General features: G+C 44.1%; 1 protein-coding gene across 2 annotated transcripts in view; it reads right to left on the reverse strand.

Moving 5' to 3' along the window:
* Positions 1-20109, reverse strand: part of IARS1 (isoleucyl-tRNA synthetase 1) — a 68360-nt gene that overhangs the window by 26487 nt on the left and 21764 nt on the right. For both annotated transcript variants that reach the window (XM_010967490.3, XM_074362988.1), the window contains exons 10-23: positions 18960-19055; positions 17591-17713; positions 16996-17087; positions 16257-16355; positions 13588-13714; positions 12269-12342; positions 11685-11879; positions 10026-10112; positions 8288-8371; positions 7036-7180; positions 5301-5421; positions 1939-2030; positions 1065-1142; positions 40-161 (exon numbers count right to left, since the gene is read on the reverse strand). In XM_010967490.3, coding sequence (XP_010965792.3) covers positions 40-161; positions 1065-1142; positions 1939-2030; positions 5301-5421; positions 7036-7180; positions 8288-8371; positions 10026-10112; positions 11685-11879; positions 12269-12342; positions 13588-13714; positions 16257-16355; positions 16996-17087; positions 17591-17713; positions 18960-19055 — 1535 coding nt within the window. The remainder of the gene's footprint in view (positions 1-39; positions 162-1064; positions 1143-1938; positions 2031-5300; positions 5422-7035; positions 7181-8287; positions 8372-10025; positions 10113-11684; positions 11880-12268; positions 12343-13587; positions 13715-16256; positions 16356-16995; positions 17088-17590; positions 17714-18959; positions 19056-20109) is intronic.

The following is a 20109-nucleotide window of genomic DNA, read 5'->3' on the forward strand; positions in this document are numbered from 1 at the left end:
CCGGGGCCCCGGCGAGGCTCACGTGTGTCTGATTCTTACCTAACAGGGGGCAGCATGAGGTAGTGGATACTCAATGTGTCCTTGTCCCGGACAGAAACAGGGTCAATCAGCAGCTTTAGATTCTGGTACATCAATTCAGTAAGAAAAGGGGTATAGGGGGCCTGTATAAGGAAAGAAGACACCAGTTATTCACATGCAGCCATCATTGACTGATTTCAGAGTGAAAACTAGTAACTAAACATTTTAGAGAAATGACAAAGGAATATGCACAGAAGTGGACATGAGGTTACTAAACACACCCTATGAAAAAGGAACGACCTTATTTTTAACTTGGTGAGATGAACACCCATGAATCATGGGACCAGGACTACAGCCGAGGCGCTCAAAACACCCTGGAGGATGCCCGGGGGTTTTGTAATACAGACAGGAGCCACTGACTGTGCGCCCGTCACGTTAGTACACAGAGGGACGAACGTCCCTAAACCTCACAAACGTCGTCCGTGCACTGGGAGACACCACCCGTTTCACAGGATGAAGGAGAATGAAGTCAGACATGAGGCACCAGGTCCAGAACCTGGCACGAAGCAGGTTCTCATTCCATGTATGTTTAGGGAACAAATAGAAGGCTTACAACATTCAACTAGAGTGGCAGAAATAAGATACAGGAAAATAAAACTGGAATTTTTACTTGTGTGTCATTTAATTAATATCTCAATTAACTGAAAGTTTAGGAACTTTCCTGCGCTCACAGGCAGCTACAGGAATCCACACTAAGGTGAGGGATGCAGCTCTTGAGTCTAGGTGCAGAGACCCTGGCCGGAAATGTACAGCCAGGGGTGAAAAGAAAGAATCCAGCTTTTAAAACTAACGCGTTTCAGCCCTTACTTGAACATACAAGCTAACAAGATTTCGGAAAAGAAACTGGAGATTAAAGGTGTTTTAGAACTTGTATTTCTTTTTCTGGTGGAATGAATACAGAATAGATACGGATGGAGGACACTGCAGAAACGGGGTACCACGAGCAGCGCACAGGGCTAGTTTTAGAACAGGACCGCGCATCTTACCATAAGTCTGCACAGAGAGAGCAGAACACTAAACAAGGTTTCCAGGGCCAGAACACAATCCTCTACCCCATTTTCACCCTAGTGAATAAAAAAGAAACACACACCAAACTGTTAAAACCAAATAATTCAGTGTAGGGAAAAACATAAACAAAGATTAAAAAAAACAACAGGAAAACTCAACCATGATTAAGGTACCCAGAGATAACTACTACAAACATTTTAGTGTGTGTCTTTCTAGATACATGTGTACATACATGTGCATGTTGTGTGTAATGTATTTGAACAAAAACAAAGTTACTGCTTTGTTATGGGATTTTATTATGGACACATCTGAAGGCAGGACTGACTGGCAACGGGTATCTCCATCTCGCCTGTGATCTGAGCATCCCTCACTCCCTGTGTTTTTTACCACTGTTGTTTATGCACAGCTTAAGCCCGGGGACAGAACCCAAGCTTCACTCACCCTAAGTCTTCAACAGGCTTAAGGAAGAGTCTAGTCAATTTACAACTGTCCCTCTAGAGGGAGAAGTGAGGAGAGGGGCCCCTCGTGAGATCACAGCTGTAGCTAACCACATTTGCAAAATATGTCTGAATTTAGTCTGGGTTTTAAGACATCTGCTCAGTATAGTTCTGTTTGGCCTGAGACTTTCCCTCCCATGTGAATGTCCATAATTATGATTTTAAAATATGCATGATGACTTTTAAACTTACGGGTCCCCCATCCAGTTAATATACAATGAAAAAGGAGAAAGATAGCTTTAAAAAGTGAGAGCGTTTGAAAACGCTCTTTCTTTTCCTTTTGGTTGTTCTCATTTTCCCTCAACTCTCACACTTCCTCTACTTTCTGCTCCTCCTAACAGCAGCTTACACTTACCTTTAATCGCCTGCGGTTCATCCTGACATACCAATTAGTCAGAACATCCACAAACTTGACCAGGCGAGGAACCACGGTATAGAGCCTGTAAGCTGAGAGTACGACAATCAATCAGGCGGCAAGAACGTATTAGCAGGGTGCTTAGGAGACATCTGGGTACAAGAAGGAGCAAGCGGCCCCTGCCATCATCCAAGGGCCGCCATACCTGCTAAGCAGACAGGAAGTACCAAAGTGAAGCAGTAACAATAACTCATTCACTGAGGACGTACTACGTGGCTGTCAAGGTGCCTAGGGGTGCATACAAACCCTGCTGTAAGCTACATACAAACTCCCATGTCAGTGAGAAAACCGGAAACCCCACCTGCATGGCTGAGAGGCCGAGGCTGCCTGCCACAGAACTCCACGAGGCACCATTTATCTGGAACCGTGCAAGTTGGCAGGACCACGAAAGCCTGACTTCCTTCCACTCTGCTACCTTGACCTCAACTAACAGACACATAAAAAGCTCTAATTAGATGCTAAGAGGCATAGCATAGATCAGGGCTTCTCAACCAGAGCAAATTTGTCCTGCAGGAGACATTGACGATGTCTAGAGAGATACGCTGGTTATCAAAACTGGGGAGGTGGGCGCTCCTGGCATCTGGTGGGAGGACTCCAGGAATGCTGCTCAACAGCCTACCATGCACAGCCCAGCCCCCACCGCAGAAAACCACCCAGCCCAAACTGTCAGCAGTGCTGCCACTGAGGAACTCAGGCGCGGGCTGTGAACAAAACAGAACACAATTTCTAAACGTTTAAATAGCCAAGGAAAGAAAGCAAAAGTACGCAGCAGAAGGAGAGACTCTTTGTAATAGAAAAGAACAAATCTGACTCCATATTAGATCTGTTTCTTTGGCTTTAACCCTGTGCCCTGTTTTCCAGGCTCAGTCTTGCTGGCTCTGCACCTTTTGTGAAGCAATGTTGCCTTTTGCCTGAAATAGACAGGAGAGCCTATTCTCAGGGCTCTGACCTTTAAGGATGTTACCACTTTTGCACTTACATAAAGATAACAAGTTGCAGAATGGAAAATAACATTGGTTTTGTTGGAGGTTCACAGGGGCACCATGATCTGCCCCACTCACAGCTGCAAGAACAAATGACTCCAAGAACAAAGAATTCCTGCACCAAGAAGTTTGCAGCAACTGACCACCCCCCCCCTTTTTTTTAGGCATAAAAGGAACGTGAATTCTGACTTGAGTAGGATGGTTCTCCAGGGCATTAGTCTGCTGTCCTCTCAGTCTGCTGGCTTTCTGAATAAAGTTGCTATTCCTTGCCCCAGCACCTCGTCTCTTGATTTATTGGCTTGTGCGGCGAGCAGAACGAGTTTGGACTCGGTAACACCTTGAAGAATTAGAAAAATCTGAAGGCTCCCCCGAGGAACTCACGGGGCAAGCAGGAACTTAAAGGTGTCTAGCCAACCTTGTTTGCAGCAAAGACTTATTTTAAGGATTTTCCCATTCACCCCCCCCCTTTAACTGATAACTGTTACATAAAAACAAACACCAAAGACAAGGAGAGTAAGACCAAAATATAAACAAATTCGATGTGTGTTAGTGAAGAGTTCAGTGACTGTTAATGAGGCTCCTGGTCTAAGAGAACGCAGTCAGAGTTGCCAAGGGCAGAGCTGCTCTCTGCTGAAGCTCAGTTCACAAAGGCCAGAAGTAGGGGGTTGGTGCACCAAGCCCTAGGCATTTGCTGGTCACACATTTCTAGAGAGGCAATTTCTGTGACCAGAGGCCTATTCTGCAAAGAAAGGCCTCTCTAAGTTATCTCTAGGGTTCACTATACTTCTCGCCTTCTAGGAAGACAGTTTCCTGTGTTCAAGTTTCAACTCTTAGAAAGTAAGATCACTAATAGTAACTGCAGACTCTCCAAGGATGCTGCCTCTTCAGTCCTCAGGACTGTGTTGATGGGGAGACGAGGGCACGAAGCTGACGAGTTGGTGGAGTGGGAACTGCCCTGGGCAGTCTGGGTCTGAAGCCCATCTCACTGGCTCAGGGGGCATTGCCTGGCCTCTCGCACCTGGCCCTTACTCCTAGGCTGTGTGTGCAACTGCTGCCAAAACTCTGGTCCTCGGGCCGACCAGGCCCCAGCCGGGGTATACATGCTCAGGAGACCACAGCAGCTGCTGCTGAAAGATGGCAAGGGTCCTGGGGCAACAACCCTCACTATTTCCCACTCATTCACATCACTCAGGAGGGAAAAGTGGACACAGTGATGAGCAGGTGTCCCAGGGAGTGTGGTGAGATCCCAGCACAGAAGTCTGCCTCATACGCTCATTTCCATCCTCACTTATGGCATGTGTCCAACAGCTCGACAGTCATGTGATCCTTATTACGTATGTTTAATAGGGTGGGTGTAGTCCTTCAGGATTCAGATTTCCTGGACTAACCATCCCAAGTGCAAAGGCACCAACTATTCCACGAAGAGCTATGTACCAACTGAGGAACAGCAGAGCCCTGCAGGGACCACAGGGAAGCTCTGGCCCCTCAGGTCCACTGGAGTGCTGTGTCTGAACAGCAGACCTAGGGGAGGCTGGTGTATGTCACCAAGGTACACAAGGGAAGCCATCTTTCCTCTTCTGCCCTACTTCATCAGACCCATCTCAGGTATCCTGGTTAACAGTTTCTGGAATTCCTTACCTTGATTTATGGTTGTTTTGTCTTCAACCTCAAGGAAACCAACATAACCTACTTTTCTAACCTTCGTCTAAAACCAAATTCGCTGTTGTTAGGTAACAGAAATGTGGGGAAATGTCAATTTCATTATTGCTTTTCTGTATGCCCCAATTTTTCCAGACTGAACAGGGACTATTTATTTAACAAAACAGACATAAAGATGAATTAAAAACACATCAATAACAAACACTGCATACTGAGTACCTGTGATCGGCTGGCTACTTTACGTACATGATTTCTATCTGAGTCTTATAATAACCATACCAGGCATTTTTCGGAGAAAGAAATTGAGGCTCACAGACTTTAAGCAACGTCTCCCTCAGAGAACCAGCTGGTGAAGGTGGGTTCTGAACTCACAGGCATCCACTATTGAAGCCTATGATGCCATGGACCCACGTGGTGTCTGTGGAGGGGTGAGGCCGCTGGACACCCCCAAGACAATCCCCTAAGCCTTGGAACAACACATTTCTACAACTAATGAGCCTTAAAATTATATCTGAGAGGTTAAAAGACACATTTATCTACTGTTCTGTATCTCTTAAAATTTCCTCTATGTTTATAAAGAAAAATAATTAAATATCAAAATGGCAATTATAAAGACAAGAGTCCTTTTACTCCTGGGAGGAAGGCCCAAGAGAGACATACCTGCCATTTCAGTCTCAAAGAACCCAACAAGTGACTGCATAAAGGATAGGATCCACCGGTCTGTGATGTTGGCACTTTCTTTAACCATGTTCTCTTTGTAAAGGAACTCCATTTCTTCCTCCTAGGAAGTAATAATTATTGGAACATTTTGCATGCTTGGGGGAAACTACTGCAGAGAAATGAATTCTTTAAATTACTTAAACTGAAAGAAGTAGCCAAACAAGCAAAACAAAGCTGAAAAAACTACCACACAAACCCAGACCTGCTTGGCAGTCTAAATTTCTGATTTTTAGCCATGTTTTCTAAATAAGATCTAAACTTAGAACATGAAGTCCTCAATTAATGAGTTATGTTTTTGAGTGAACTAAAGAGAATTTAGGTAAAAATGATTTCTATGCCGCAAACAGTAATTATGAATTAAGAAATATTTCAACATCTTGTTAAGTATAGTGTTTAGTTAATTACTTTAAACCTGAGGAAGGAAGGACAGTAAAACTGGCTAGGACTGGACAACTGTTTATAAATTGAAAATGAATACTAGGAATTAATGTCTTTGATTATTCAACTTACCTAGAATGCTCTATTCCACCCCTTCTTTTTCCTTTGCAAAATCCTCCTTGTTCCTGAAGGCCCACTTCCCATATCTCTACTCAAGTGCACCACCACCAGGCTGGCAGGGAAAAGACCACACTGACTCCAGCCCTGATTTAGGCACCTGATGGTGGAGCCTGCATCTTGCTGCCATGCCCAGATGAGCCCCAGCTATGAGTGGTTCGGCCCAGCCTGTGTTCCTGGGCCCCACACCAGCAGAGGTCTGCAAAGCAGACCCGTTTAAAGACTGCTGGCCTGAGAGGTGGTGGGATCAAAAGGACGGGATCAACATTAGGGGCCTGGGGAAGATGCCTGCTCTTCTTGGGAGGGGTCATTAGCAGACGGAGAGGAGCCAGAGGCAGCAGGAAGCGAGGGACCAGCCTGCTGCAATGGGATGCTCAAAGCTCAGCTCTCCAACTAGTTTCTTAGGAAGGAATAATATCACATATTTAGTCAAAAGTAATTTTGTAAGAAAATCTACTGTAAGGTGCTAGAGATAAAAAGATGAGTGGTACCTGGGCCCTGACCCCAGATGGAGTCCAGAGAGCACAAACAGGCATATGTGCAGTGAAGCCTGCTGGCTTGAGAGCGGTCAGTGGGGGCAGGGGAAGCAGCTTCTCAGATGTCTCCCAGGCCAGCAAGAAACTGCTCTGAGGCACTTGCACATACGTCACAATCGCTATTTTTTTATCCCAACAACCCAGTGAGAAGTTCAGAGTCTCAGCCCAAATGCACTCATCAAGCGGCCTTCCCTGATCACCCAACTGCAGCATCCTAGGCACTTACTCTCTGATAGCAGCTGATGCTTCACTGGTTCCCCTATCACCAAGTCCCCAGCACCAAATCTGGCTGGTCAAATGAATATCCAGGGCAACTCTTCTTCAACAGGCAAGGCTTCTGTGTCCCGCACAGGTGAGCATCCGCCCAGGTGAAGCTCCAGCTCTGCGCTCCTAGCCCAGCGTGGACCCCAACACCTGTGCGTCTTCATCTACGGCCCCCCCAGTGGCTGAGCCCCGACCCACAGGGCCCACTCTGCTGAGTCTCCCACGGAACACCACCTCACAGCTCACCCCTGAATGTCTTGCACGAACCCAGCTCCCCCACCCCCGGGGCAGACCCCACCCCACAGCACTGCAACCCTCACCTTCTGTAGCCGCAGGACGTTCTGGATGAAGAAGCGATAGGCGTTGTACCAAGGGAGCAGGACATCCTTCAGGACATCTCGGACACCCTCTTCCTTAAAGCGGAGGTTTTCTGCTCTCACCACAGGGGAGTTAATCAGATATAATCTGGAAGAGGAGAAAATTACACCCAAGGAATGCAGACAGTAAAGCAAATATTGCTTGACAAGTTGACAGGGCAACACCAATCAGCACTTTTTCTGCAGAAGTGGGGAATTATACTCTTCTAACAGTCGATTTAAAACTGACAACGCTCTTATTTTGTGTAAGAGACCTAGCAAATTATAAGGGGAAGATGCAACTGCACACCAAAATGTGGCACTGGACCAGCCTAGAAGCGTGCCCTTGTGCTGGATGGACCCTGTGCTGGTCCATCTTGGCACAGGCCTTGGGCAGTACAGTGGCACCAGGACAAAGCAGCCTGGCTCTCCTCGCAGGACACCATGTGCAGGTACCAGAGACTCACTAGAAACAGCCACAGGTGTTCTGCCAGCACAGAGGGGACGTGGAGCAGAGGCCAGGGATGCTGCTAAACATCCCATAGGACAGCCCTCAACACAAAGAATTATCAGTCCCAAGTTGTCAGGTACACCAAGCTGAGTCTAACAGATAACGGGGGGTTGTAGGACATGCCACTAACTGCTCCTGGGCAACATGGAGACCATGAACATGCTTGGCCACACACCCCTGGGTGTCGGTCTCTGCGTTCATAATAGGAGGATGCTGAACAAGACCTCTGTTGCTCCTTTTAACCTGAGCATTCAGTGTTCATGACAATGACTATTTCAAGCAGTGGCTCATATTTCTCTAAAAACTTTTCAATATTACTTTTTTATTTGCTCTAGCACAAATAGACCATATATGGCTATTTTCAGAGTAAGTGCAAAATTGAAATAAATGAGGTAAGAGAATTCTAACACCAGTAAGACAGGGAGGGAGAGGCAGGGGCACCAGCAAGTAGCCTGGGAGTGCCTGTGTTACTCAGTAAAATCCAACACAGGTCCTCATCCTCTGAAAGACCTCTAGATTTAGAGATTTAGAAAACCACCTTCAGGTTTAAAGTCAACACCACACCAACCAGTAATTCTCCATATGACAGAGATACGTTTTTAAAAAAGTGAATCATAAACCAAATCTAAGGAACATGATTAATAGAATGTGAGATGCTTACATAAGAAATGACAAATATGCACAAGGCAGAGCAGGGGTTTGTACCTGAGGGCATCGGCACCGTATTTATGGATGATTGAAAGTGGGTCTGGGTAATTCTTTTTTCGTTTGCTCATTTTTTGGCCATCACTTGAAAAACAAAAGGGAGATGCCAATTAAATAAGTCAATATCACAGCTCATCTTTATATATGTTTATAGATTATCTATAAGTTGGAATACATAAGTGCAAATGGGACACAAACCATTATTAAGGCACAACAGTAAGGCTGTTTTGTTAACGCTGTTTAAGCTTCTTTTTGAATACTGTAGTGAGTCAGTGGAGAAGCTGCAGGATAAATGGCAGCAGGAAGACGCCTGAGGGTAACAGTTAAACACACAGCCAAGGCATTTATCCCAGAGAAATGAAAACTCATATTCACACAAAACATATAAAGTTCACAGCTTTATTCTTAGTAAACACTGGAAACAACCCCAATGTGTTTCAGCCGGTGAAAGGTCAAACTGTGGGTGACCATGGAACACTGCTCAGCAATGAGAAGGGACTATGGACACATACAACCCCCTGAGGGATCTCCAGGGAATTACACTGAGCAAAAAATAAAAGCCAATCACAAAAGGTTATATATGGTATGAATTCATTTCTACACTTGAAATGATGAAATCCCAGAGATGGGGAATAGATCAGTGGTTGCAGGGTGGGGATTAGGGTGGAAGGCCGGAAGGCCGTTGGGGTGTGTGTGTGTGTGTGTGTGCGTGCGCGCGCTGGGGGATGCAGGAACCTACATGTGAGATAATTTTGCGTGCAACTAAATATACACAGTAAATGAGCAGAACTGGTGAAATCTGAGTAGGATTGGTGGATTGTATTAACATCCTGCTTGTGACAACGTGCTACAGTTTCCAAAAATGTGACCACCGGAGGAAACCAGGTAGAGCACATGAGGGGTCTCTAGTAATTTTTACAACTACAATTCAGTAAGATTTTCAACTAAAAAGAAAAAAGCACAGACTGTCCAGCCAGACTGCCTGAGTACAGAACCTGAATTTATCACTCATTTGTTGTGTGACCTTGATTTTTCTGTACCTCAAATTCCTCAAATGTCAAAATAGACAACTAAAGGGCCCATCTCAGACAGCTCTGGGGATTAAATGAGCAAAGATGTGTGAATGCTCGAAACAGGGCCTGGCACGGTGCTGGGCATCATCCCCCACCTCAAACGGCATGTCAGGCAGGCTGTTTATACATAAAGACTTCATTTCCTTATTTTCACTTGTTTGAGCTTTTAGTAACAAGAGGCAATAGAAGCAAAGGAAAAAATAAGACTCCTCTATAATGAACCTCTAGAACTAACAGCTTCCTCGATATTGAAAAGAGGACAGCAGAAATCTACATTAAAGGACCATGTATGGATTACTAAGAGCTGTAAGCAAAAGCACTTCATAAAATTCTAAATGAAAAATGGTATTTTATCACGAGTAGTATAATGGGACACACGCCCTCCCCGCAGTCCTCCTCCATCAGGCTTAGCCCTCAACTCAGCCCTTCCAAGACGGAGGGATGTGCAGAGACAGAACGTGACAGGTGGAGTGCACAAGACAGAAGCTGGATGAGAAGGGAGAGCAGGAAAAAGTGAAAAAGCAAAAAGGGGAGAAAAAGAATAGGAACAGAGCTGGGGCATTCCTAAATTCCTCTATCCACAAATGGCTGGCTCCAACCACAACATGCTGTAAGAACAAAGATCAGGAACTAGAACCCATCATGACACAGAGGGGTGCACTTGCCTTGCCAGGACGAGCCCGTTCACGATCACGTTTTTGAATGGCGGCCGTCCAAAGAGAGCTGTGGCCAGTACCAGCAGGGTGTAAAACCTGGAAAAAATCCCACAAAGAAATGGTTCAATAAAGAAGCGGAGTCCAAGCACAGGAAAGAAAACTGTGCTCATTCATTTGACTGAATTTCTATTTTAGGTGAGTTACACTTCTTGATGATCACTTAAAGCAATGGGTCTTAATCCTGGTGATACATTAGAATCATCTGGGGGGGGGGGGGCCTGGAAAACTAGGCACGGGGCCCACTGCAGATCATACTAGAATTTCACACTAGAAAAAAATAAAGTGCGTTTTATTTAAAGCAAATAAAGCCCTGGAGTGCTGGGGACAGTGCTACCACCCTCCTCGAGGGGCTAGTCGGACAGCCACACGGCAGAGCAAGGCAGCGCTGGGTGGCCTCTCAGGACCTCCCAGAAACGCCAGGCTGAAAATCCAGAGGTGTGTGTTGCCTTTAGCACAAGGTCATGTGGGACGGTCTGATGACAAGAGGCACTCTCATTCAAAAGTCAAAAGGTAGACTACAGGTACACAGAAAACGTCCTCATTCTATCAGGTCTCATGTACGTTGTCTATTTGCTACCTAGCTTGTTCCCTAAAAGAACTCTATCACATCCCTGGAAGCTGTCCCCACAAGTGATGAACTTGTGTCATCTCAGAACTGATTCTGCACACCAAGAACATCACCAGACATGACTGGTAAAGATGGAGATCGGACCCCTTGCCTATTATGAATACCTGACAAAACACCCCTTCCTCTGAAGGCAGCTCAGGACCCTGGTTCTTATGAGAGGCAGCCCACGTCTGCCAGAGGGGATGGAGGCAGTGTGCACATGCGGACCCACATGAGGGCCTTTAAAAGCTGCCAGACACTGCAACTCCTCAGAGAAACAACTCACTGGGAAGCCATCTGGTCCCCGCTAGGAACAGGAATTTATGTGTGGTAGCTGTTTCTGTAAGTATATGGACTGGAAGCTGAAAACAGCACATTCCAGAATATTAAAGCTGGAATTCCTTCTACACTCCTGCAGAAACATTTCTAATGAATGTATAATTAGAACCAAGCTCATCCATGAAGGAAAGGTAACGCCTCTTTTTTTAATTAAGAGGATGAGGGTACTGCTTTAGATAAGGCATCAGATAAAACCAATGTCAAAATCCTTGCCGTCATGGTTTTTTTTTTTTTAATTTTAAATCTGGATGTTTTAGAATGTTAATTTATGAGGCTGGTCCTAACATCTGAGTACATTCTCAACCATCCCTCAAATCTGTAGAACCCAACACCATTATCTTGTATATAAATACTCATTCAACATTTGGGTAAATGATTTGAAGTTAACAAGCTAAGGACACACATGAATTGTTTTATATATCACTTAATTTTTCGCTATAACAAATCTCTGGATTCCAAAATGTCAAAGAAATCATTCAAACCCTAAAACTACAGCCCTAGTGTAGTGAGACATTCCTATTCAAAAGACACTTGTATGGTATGTTTAGCAGAGCCTGTCTTGTTTGACATACCCAGCTGATAAATGCTAGATGCTCAGTAAAATACCTGCTAAATCAAATCAAATCAAATCAATACAACACTTGAAAGAACAAGGAACATACCATCCTCGGGTCTGGTCAATGCCTTCAGCAATGAAGTCTGCAGGAAACGCATCCTCAAACTCCCTCTTGTTTTCAAATGGATAATGAATCTGAGCATAGGGCATGCTGCCACTCTCGAACCAACAGTCAAACACTTCAGAGACGCGACGCAGCAGTCCCTTCCCACAGCGTGAAGGAATGGTCAAATGGTCAATGCTGACAAACAGAGAAGTAGCCGTTTCTATCAATTTTAAGCAAAACAGGACTTAAGAGTTTAACTGCGGTGAGGAAACACAAGGCCCTCACAGCTCTTTCATATGCACCTGCAGGCAGAAACACTGGCAGTGGCACAGGCTTTCAGAGAGCACTGAGTGCTCAGTCTGGACAGCTGTAAGACCAAAGTCTCCTGACATCTAAGTCAAGGACAGAGGCCACCTTTCCTCAGCATGACACGAATCACCAGCGACAAAGTAACCCAGCAAACGGTGTTTGTTCTGCACGTAGCTCTGTGACCTGCTGCACAGAGCACGTCTTTACAGGCTAGGACCTGCCCTGACCCTCTTTCAGTGACAGACGTGAAGCGAGTCAAACATTCAGAAACTGACCTCTCTCTGTGGAGATCTGAGATCTTCACTCCTGACAGTTCTTCAAGCTCAGCCACTGACCCAATGCATACTACCTGTGAAAACAGAGTTCAAACGCAGGAGCCCCTCAGAGCCGAGATCACAGAGTTAATTCACATCACTTTCATGGTCAGTTTCAGACACCTCTGAACTTCAGGGCAGTTTTCATCCACATCTCACCCTCACGGGAGACCGCAGGTGGGCCGACTTCACTTCTTTGCTACTTGTTCCTGTATCAGAGGGATTCTCTACATGGAGAGAATTTCACAGCCAGCATCTCAGCAAGTATTTCCTGAGGATTTACCGTGCCCAAATCTCTGCCACAAATCACCAGCATGAGTGAAACGCCTAGACTGCTACTCTAAGGCATCTCAGTGTCTTCCTGGCACTTGAATTTGGCTTTCATCTGAAATCTTCCCAAGTCAAAGCGAGAACTAATTTACCGTGCACGGACTGGACCAAAGAATCAGATCGCAAGCTATCAGGATTGTGCTCATGTAGGGAGACTGGAAGATGGGCCCAGCGGGGGCACTCAGAACAGGAGTCATCCGACAGGGGCTGCACCAGCAGGAGCTGCTGGGTTCACACCCTGAGGTCATCCGCTACCTAATGAACACCCATAGCCTCTTTCTCTGCCCTCCCTGCTCAGTCCTGAAAAGCCCTCTGATTCAGCTACTTCACTGTTGCCTCTCAGGTGCCCACTGGAGACTTATGGAGGTACCGGGGCTGCTGTTGCTCATGACTTCTAAAGCACTCAGCATTGAACAGAAGGGAATACATCTATATAACCAGGTATGATTAATACACAGACCCACACGCACAAATGTTTGATTTTATAGATTAAAAGTCTGCAATGCTCTGATAATTTTTTAAGTCATCATTGTTCATCACTATGAGGGCGGTTTAACATGCAGTGACTTAGTGCAGGGTGCGGAGTCCCTGTTCTGCTCATCAGTAACCCACAGAGAGCAAAAGGGGATCTGAGCAACACAAGATAGACAACATGAGGACTTCCCTGAGAAAAGTACAAATTGCACCCTTCACTTGTACACAGAGGGAAATGCAAAACCGTATTTAATTGAAGTAAAAGTAAAGTAAAAATAAAGTAAAACCTTAAAAACATATTCTTATTTATGTCGTGATTCTAAGAAGGAATAAAGAAGGAAAAAAACAGATGAAATAAGAAAGAGGTAAAGGAAAAAAAAAAAAAAAAAAAGAAACCAGTCTTTTACCCCATATTGAGAAGCGTGAACAAAGAGCTTCAGCAAAAATCAACACCAGGAAACACTGGCCGGCCTCACCTCCTCGAAGTCATCACTGACCCACAGTGGGATCGGGGTGCCCCAGTATCTGTTTCTGGAAATTGCCCAGTCACGTGCATCTTTCAGCCAATTTCCAAATCGCTTTTCTCGAACAAACTCTGGGACCCTACAATAAACAGATCGGATGACCCATCACATAAGAACGTTAGTAAGCAAGCTGGCAAATTAGATCTGTGTAAGCCTTTGTACAATGCTTTGTGGACCTAACGCTCTGGAAACGCTCACTCCTGGGAGAATGTCTTCTGCACAGACAGCACCAGAAGATCCATATGGCTGTTTCTGCTGTGAATTCGGCCTGGGGAAGATGTTCTGGAACAGGAAACTCCACGGCACATACACTTCCCTATTCTGCACTCCAACTGGAAGACTGCTGTCGTCCTCTAACCAATCACCATGGTGACAGCTAGCCTAATCCTACTCGGATCTAGTCCTCAGGCCACCCACACAACAGCACTTTTACTGAAACTCATTAGCATGGGCTCTTAATCACCTACAAAGTAAGAGTCCCAACAAGCAGGGCTATTTGTAGCTGGTGGGTAGCTCCCTCTCCAGGCTCACCTGCAGCCCCCCTGCCATTGCACTTTTGGCTTAGCAATGAGGCAAGTTCCTTAGAAAGCAGCTTTGCACCTCAGTGCCTTTGCGAGTGCCATCCCTCCACCGTGGTAACCTTCACCCCATCTCCTTCTTTCCCTCAGCCACCCCCGCCCCTCGCCCAAGCCAAGGCTCCTACTGCCTCCGACTGGTAAATGGCTCCTTATCCTTTAAGGTTCAACTCTGTAAGAAACTTCCTCAAGCTCAAGACTGAGTTAGGGCACTCCTAGGCTCCCAAACATCCTGTCCTCTCAGGCACCTCAGTTACCAACCTGGGTCACTTTCCGTACTCAACACTTCACACATTAGGGAAACTAAAGAGCTTCTTGGGTATAAAAATGGAAAAACTGCTCTGCTTTTTCTTGAGAAGTCAGGATCATTTTGCTAAGAAATGAAGAAAGCTGTAATTTCCTTTTGCTGCCCTGAGATTCTCCCCATTCTTCCAAAATGAAATGCAGTTTTTTCAAACAAGTTGGGTTCTTGGGGTAAGTTAGAAATAGTAATTCTCTCAAAATTCTCAGTGAAAAACACTCTCCTGGGATACACAGGTCTGGTCTTACATCATTTTTGCACCTACAGGTTGAAGTATGATCTCCCCCTTATCTGTGGTTCACTTTACACGGTTTCAGTTATCCACAGTCAACTGTGGCCCAAAAATATTACAAGGACGATTCCAGGAATAAAAAGTCCCTAAGTTTTAAACTGCACGCTGGTCTGTGCAGCGTGATGAAGTGCTGTGCCCTTGCACCCCGCCCCATCGGGACGTGAGTCATCCCTTTGTCTAGCGTATCCAGGGTGCATATGCCACCTACCCGTCTGTCACTTATAGGCATCTCCGTTATCCTCTCAGCTGCTGATTATCTCCGTGCTTGTGTTCTAGTAATCCTTATTTTTACTTAACAACGGCCCCAAAGTACAAGAGCAGCAATGCTGGCAATTTGGATATTCTCTTACGGCGCCTAATTTATAAACTAAATTTTATCACAGGCATGTATGTATAGGAAAAACACAGTATATATGACACAGGGTTCAGTATTATCTGTGTTTCAGGCATACAGCATCCACTGGGGATCTTGGAACATATCCCTTGTGGAAAAAGGTGGGGTGGGGGGCTCCTGTCACACCTCTCTGCGAGTTAGATGTTAGCTGAGGAGCAAGGCTTCTGTCCCTGCAGTCCTCATCCGTGAAGCCACGGTGCACAAGACATCACAGACATATTTTAGGAATGTAAATAACAACTGTCAAAAGCAGTAGGTATATGTATGTGGAATCTAAAAAAATGAGACAAATGAACTCATTTAGAAAACAGCAACAGGCTCACAGACATAGAAGACAAACTTACGGCTACCAAGGAGGAACGGATGGGAGAAAGGTAAGTTAGGAGTGTGGGATTAGCAGATACAAACTACTATGTATAAAACAGATAAACAATAGGGTCCTACGGTATAGCACAGGGAACTACAGTCAGTATTTTGTAATAAGCTGTAATGAAAAAGATTATGAAAAAGAACATATATATACATATATGACTGAATCACGATGCTGTACACCAGAAACTAACACTACATTGTAAATCAACTATACTTTAATTAAAAAAGTAGTAGTAAGTCTATACGGTTTTGGTGGGTATATCCAAAAGTAAATGACTATCCTGAAAATGACTATTTTTTCAAGGTAATGGACTCTTGAGAGTACAGCCAGATTTTTCTCCAAAATCTTTCCATTCTTTAAATCAAATAAAAGGCAGTTTCTCATTTCCAACAGGTTTAAAAAAGAAAAATGTTCCCCTATACACCTTGTCATAAAAGGGATGCTATTTCTGTCATGTAATATTATTTAAATTATTTTGTGTTTCTGAATAAACAGAAAAAAATGTTAACAACTGTATTATTACAATATACAGTAAAAGATGGCTTTTAAAATTACTTAGCGGGGATACTCTGGTTTCTCTTCAGATCATACAAATCTTTTGCCTTTTAAAGTTACTTGGGGAAAGTGTAGACCAATACTAGCTACGTGACAAAGGACATTATAAAGACACACATCTTACTGCTCACCAGTAACACAGATCGTTGTTCCTCAGCAGCTGGTCCACCATGTGCTCCACTCGGATGAACCAGCTGGGCACTGCTTTGTAAATGAGGGGAGTGTCTGACCTGGAAGCCAAAATGCAGAACGTGGCTGGTCAGACTGAGGCAGGCAGGGGCCCAGGGTTGGCACTGACCCTTTGTTTCTAACCGACATCACCCCCACCTATTGTGCTTCCTGCTGACATTCAATTTTACTGCAAATACTAATACCTATGCGCTCAGAATTGGTCATCTCCCTCCGCGATACTAAGAACGTAAAGGCTAATAAGAGAACAAGATAAGAAAGAAAATACAGCTCTGCTTGTGACAGTTGTCTAAGAAATGATGTCAGCTTCAGCAAAGGGAACCCATGGGAACACAACATGATGCCCCTGCATATACCATTTTCATCCATATCTTCATAGTATCATGTTGTATTAAAACCTGCAACACATTACATTTCTCCCTAAATTCCATTAGAGAATTTTACAGATTCATCTCATCCAAGAGAAAGGTGGCCCCAACATAAAATATATTTGTATATGCCTTTATTTCTCACATAAAATCTGAGGAAAGAAATAACTATATATGAATCCTTAAAATTTTCCTTAAAACAAGAATAAAGTTTTCAAATACTGAAAGATACAGATGAGATGGGAACCACGAACTACAAACGGGATGGGCACACGTATCAAGTTCCCCACAAACCTGAAGCCACTGCCCTCACCTCCAGCAGAAAGGGTAGCTGTGGGTGAAAGTGCCGGCAACAAGGAGTCGGCCTTGCTCCTTCAGGGTCCGGATGATATTTTTGTCAGCATCCTATTAAAAAAATTAAAATCCAGCCATTAAAATAGTCTGTAATACTTCGTAACACAATATAATTAAGTATAGTATTAAGGGGGAGGGTGCAGCTTAGTGGTAGAGCGTATTATAAAAATACTAGGCCCACATTTTAGCCACTGTGTAACTTCAAATACTTTAAAAGTACATTGCATACCATTCAAGGCAGTGAAGTTTTCAATCAGCAACGATTACCCTAAGGTCACAAAGCTACTTTCTGAGTCATAAACCAGAGCCCACTTTTTTCTGATTCCTATCCTTGAAATTACAGGATGCTTCCTCTGAAGATACTAGACCCTTAGAAAGAATGTGGCTGCTAATAAGTCTGTCTTTTCTGATCTTACGTGCTGAAACAAAGCCAAACCAAATCAACTTCCCAAGGGAAAAAAAAAATCCTAGATATGGAAACTATTTAACAAAAAACCGATGAATGAAAGAAGTGTGATGAAACTGACACCTTTCGAAGCCACAGAGACACAGACCTTCACATATTGTCCTGCAAAATCCGTCACTTCCACCGTGAAGCAGCCCGAAGCATCCACAGGGCAAATAGGGAGAGAGTCTTTCTGGATGATGTTGAAGTCCATGCAGACCCGATAGTCATCCTGGGGAAAACATCTAATTTGAATACTGACCACCTATTAGGTATATTAAGCAATTGCTCATCTTGTTGGCTACAGTGGCATGGTAGCTTCTCAGTCAGATGCATACAGAAGTCTTTGCAGATATAACATACGATATTGAGGATTTGCTGTAAGACCTTCCAGCCAAAACAGAAAAGGTGCTGGGGAAGGGGAGAGGGAGCAAGACAGATAAAACAGAGATTCCAAAATGTTCATAGTGAATGTAGCTTGATGATGCAAACATAAGGAAATTATTATATTTTCTTTATGTCTGCGTTATGTTTGAAGATTTCCATAATAAAATCCCTGCAAAGGTTAAGTATGAAAAAAAAAAAAGACCAGCGGAGGCAGACTAGCTTCATGGCCTCTCTCACTGACACAGTGATCAAGCCAAGAGGAATCTGTCTGTCCCCACTGGGTGCTACACTGGCATGAATGCACTATTACAGCATCAGGCACTGAGCTAAGTGCTCTATATGGATGGTTCCATTTAATCCTTGCAAGTACTATCATCCCATGTTACTGAGGAGGAAAAGGAAGTCCGGACAGGCTAAGTAACTTACCCAGGGACAGTCTGTTAGTGGCAGTGCTGTGACTTAAGGTGAGGTCTGGTTCTAAATACATGCCCTTAATCCCTATGCTCTTTCGTTTTATTCATATACAAGTGACAGAAAAAGGATTCTAGTTTTAGAAAAATTACTCTGGGCAAAATTTAAAATTAATGACACTGCATAGCTTTGAGGGAAGAGGTCAAATTCTCCCATCTGATCGTGCAGCACTTAATCAGGAACACAGCGGAGGTGACGGAAACTTCCTGCACTGTGACGGCTGCAGGGACTGTATGGCTGCATGCCTTGAGCCCTTGTCAAAACTCACAGAACTGCACATCATAAAGAGCAAAGTGCACTGCAAGTAAACTGTGAGTGAATGGACACATTTTAGAAAGATTAAATACCCAGCAACACCTAGGACTTAGCCCATCATTTTCAGAGATCAACTTGGTGAACAGGAATCACGGATACAAGTTTTATAAGCCATTTTTGGGGGCAGTGAGCCTGAAAAGAGGTTGACTCCACAGTCTGAACAAGAGCAAGCAATGTCTGCCTGTCTGTCTGTCCCTCTCTCAAATACACACACACACACACACACACACACACACACACACACGACTCAGTGGCCACTAACGTTAACTTCTCATAAACATACATGCATGATTTATACTACTCACAGCACCGAAGTACGGAGCTTGGTGTACAACCCCAGTGCCTTCTTCCTCCTTCACATAGTTGTCAACCAGCACAGTAAAGGCACCGTTCTCTTTATACTGGAAAAGAAAGGTTATCCGGCTTCACAGATGAAACAAGACCACATCATCACATTAATTTGATAATGTTTTTGGTAAGAGCCTGAAAAAAAATGTTAACATCCAAAAATATTTTCAGAAACAGAAAAGGCAGAATAATTCAGACTGGGAAGAAACATGCTAATTCCATACATCTATCCCATGAATAATGGTCCAACATTTATAAATGAAATCTGTATCTGAAGACTTGCAGAGAAAAATTTCTAACTTTCTTAGCCACAAAACTGCTTTTTCATCCATTCTCCGATCTCACCCTGCCCCAGCATGCAGTTTATCATGAAAATGTCTCAGAAGACACGCTCCCTCAATGCTTCCCTTTCTGGTACAGTTTCAATCCCTGCATACGGTTTGCTGTGCCTTTTCCTTTCAGCCCAGCTCAGGTTATTTAAGTAATAAAGGCAAACTTTGAAAGAATCAGGTTGGGAGCCGATTTACAAGTTCCAGTTACAGGTATTCCATCCCCTGGAACACTGAGAGGAAAAGTTTCCAGTTTGATTTTCTTTGTAACAACAATAAAGTCAGGTTCATACATAGAAGACCACAGATTACTTTTTTCTACTTTCATTTCTTAATATTTCTTTTCACATACCCTTTGTTTCAGCCAAACTAACTTTGCTTTCTTACCTCCTTGCCTTTGTAAAAAGTACTTTCAGAAATGATTTTCAAAATTAACCCTATAATCCCGTGAAAAAAGGCACACGCAGTCCCATGTTTAAAAAGTATTTTGGTTGTATCTGAATTTCACAGGTGAAGAAACTCGAAACGAAGACAAAGGTTGGCCCAAATCACACAACTAGTAATGGTGAAGCCGGGACCTAAAAGGTCTTGTGGTTCCAAACACAATGTTATTTTCAGCTAGAGCACAGATCGCTAATCCTTCGGCATTCACTTAAAACTGAACTTGAAAAATACCCATGAATTTTTAACTGCTGCAACCCAAATCACCTGGAAATATTGTTAGTGGGGAATGACAGGTGCTAAAAGTTGTGTCTCCGATAGCTTAAACATGGAGAGA

The sequence above is a fragment of the Camelus bactrianus genome, chromosome 4 (genome assembly GCF_048773025.1).
Source record: "Camelus bactrianus isolate YW-2024 breed Bactrian camel chromosome 4, ASM4877302v1, whole genome shotgun sequence".
In the NCBI taxonomy this organism is placed as follows: domain Eukaryota; kingdom Metazoa; phylum Chordata; class Mammalia; order Artiodactyla; family Camelidae; genus Camelus; species Camelus bactrianus.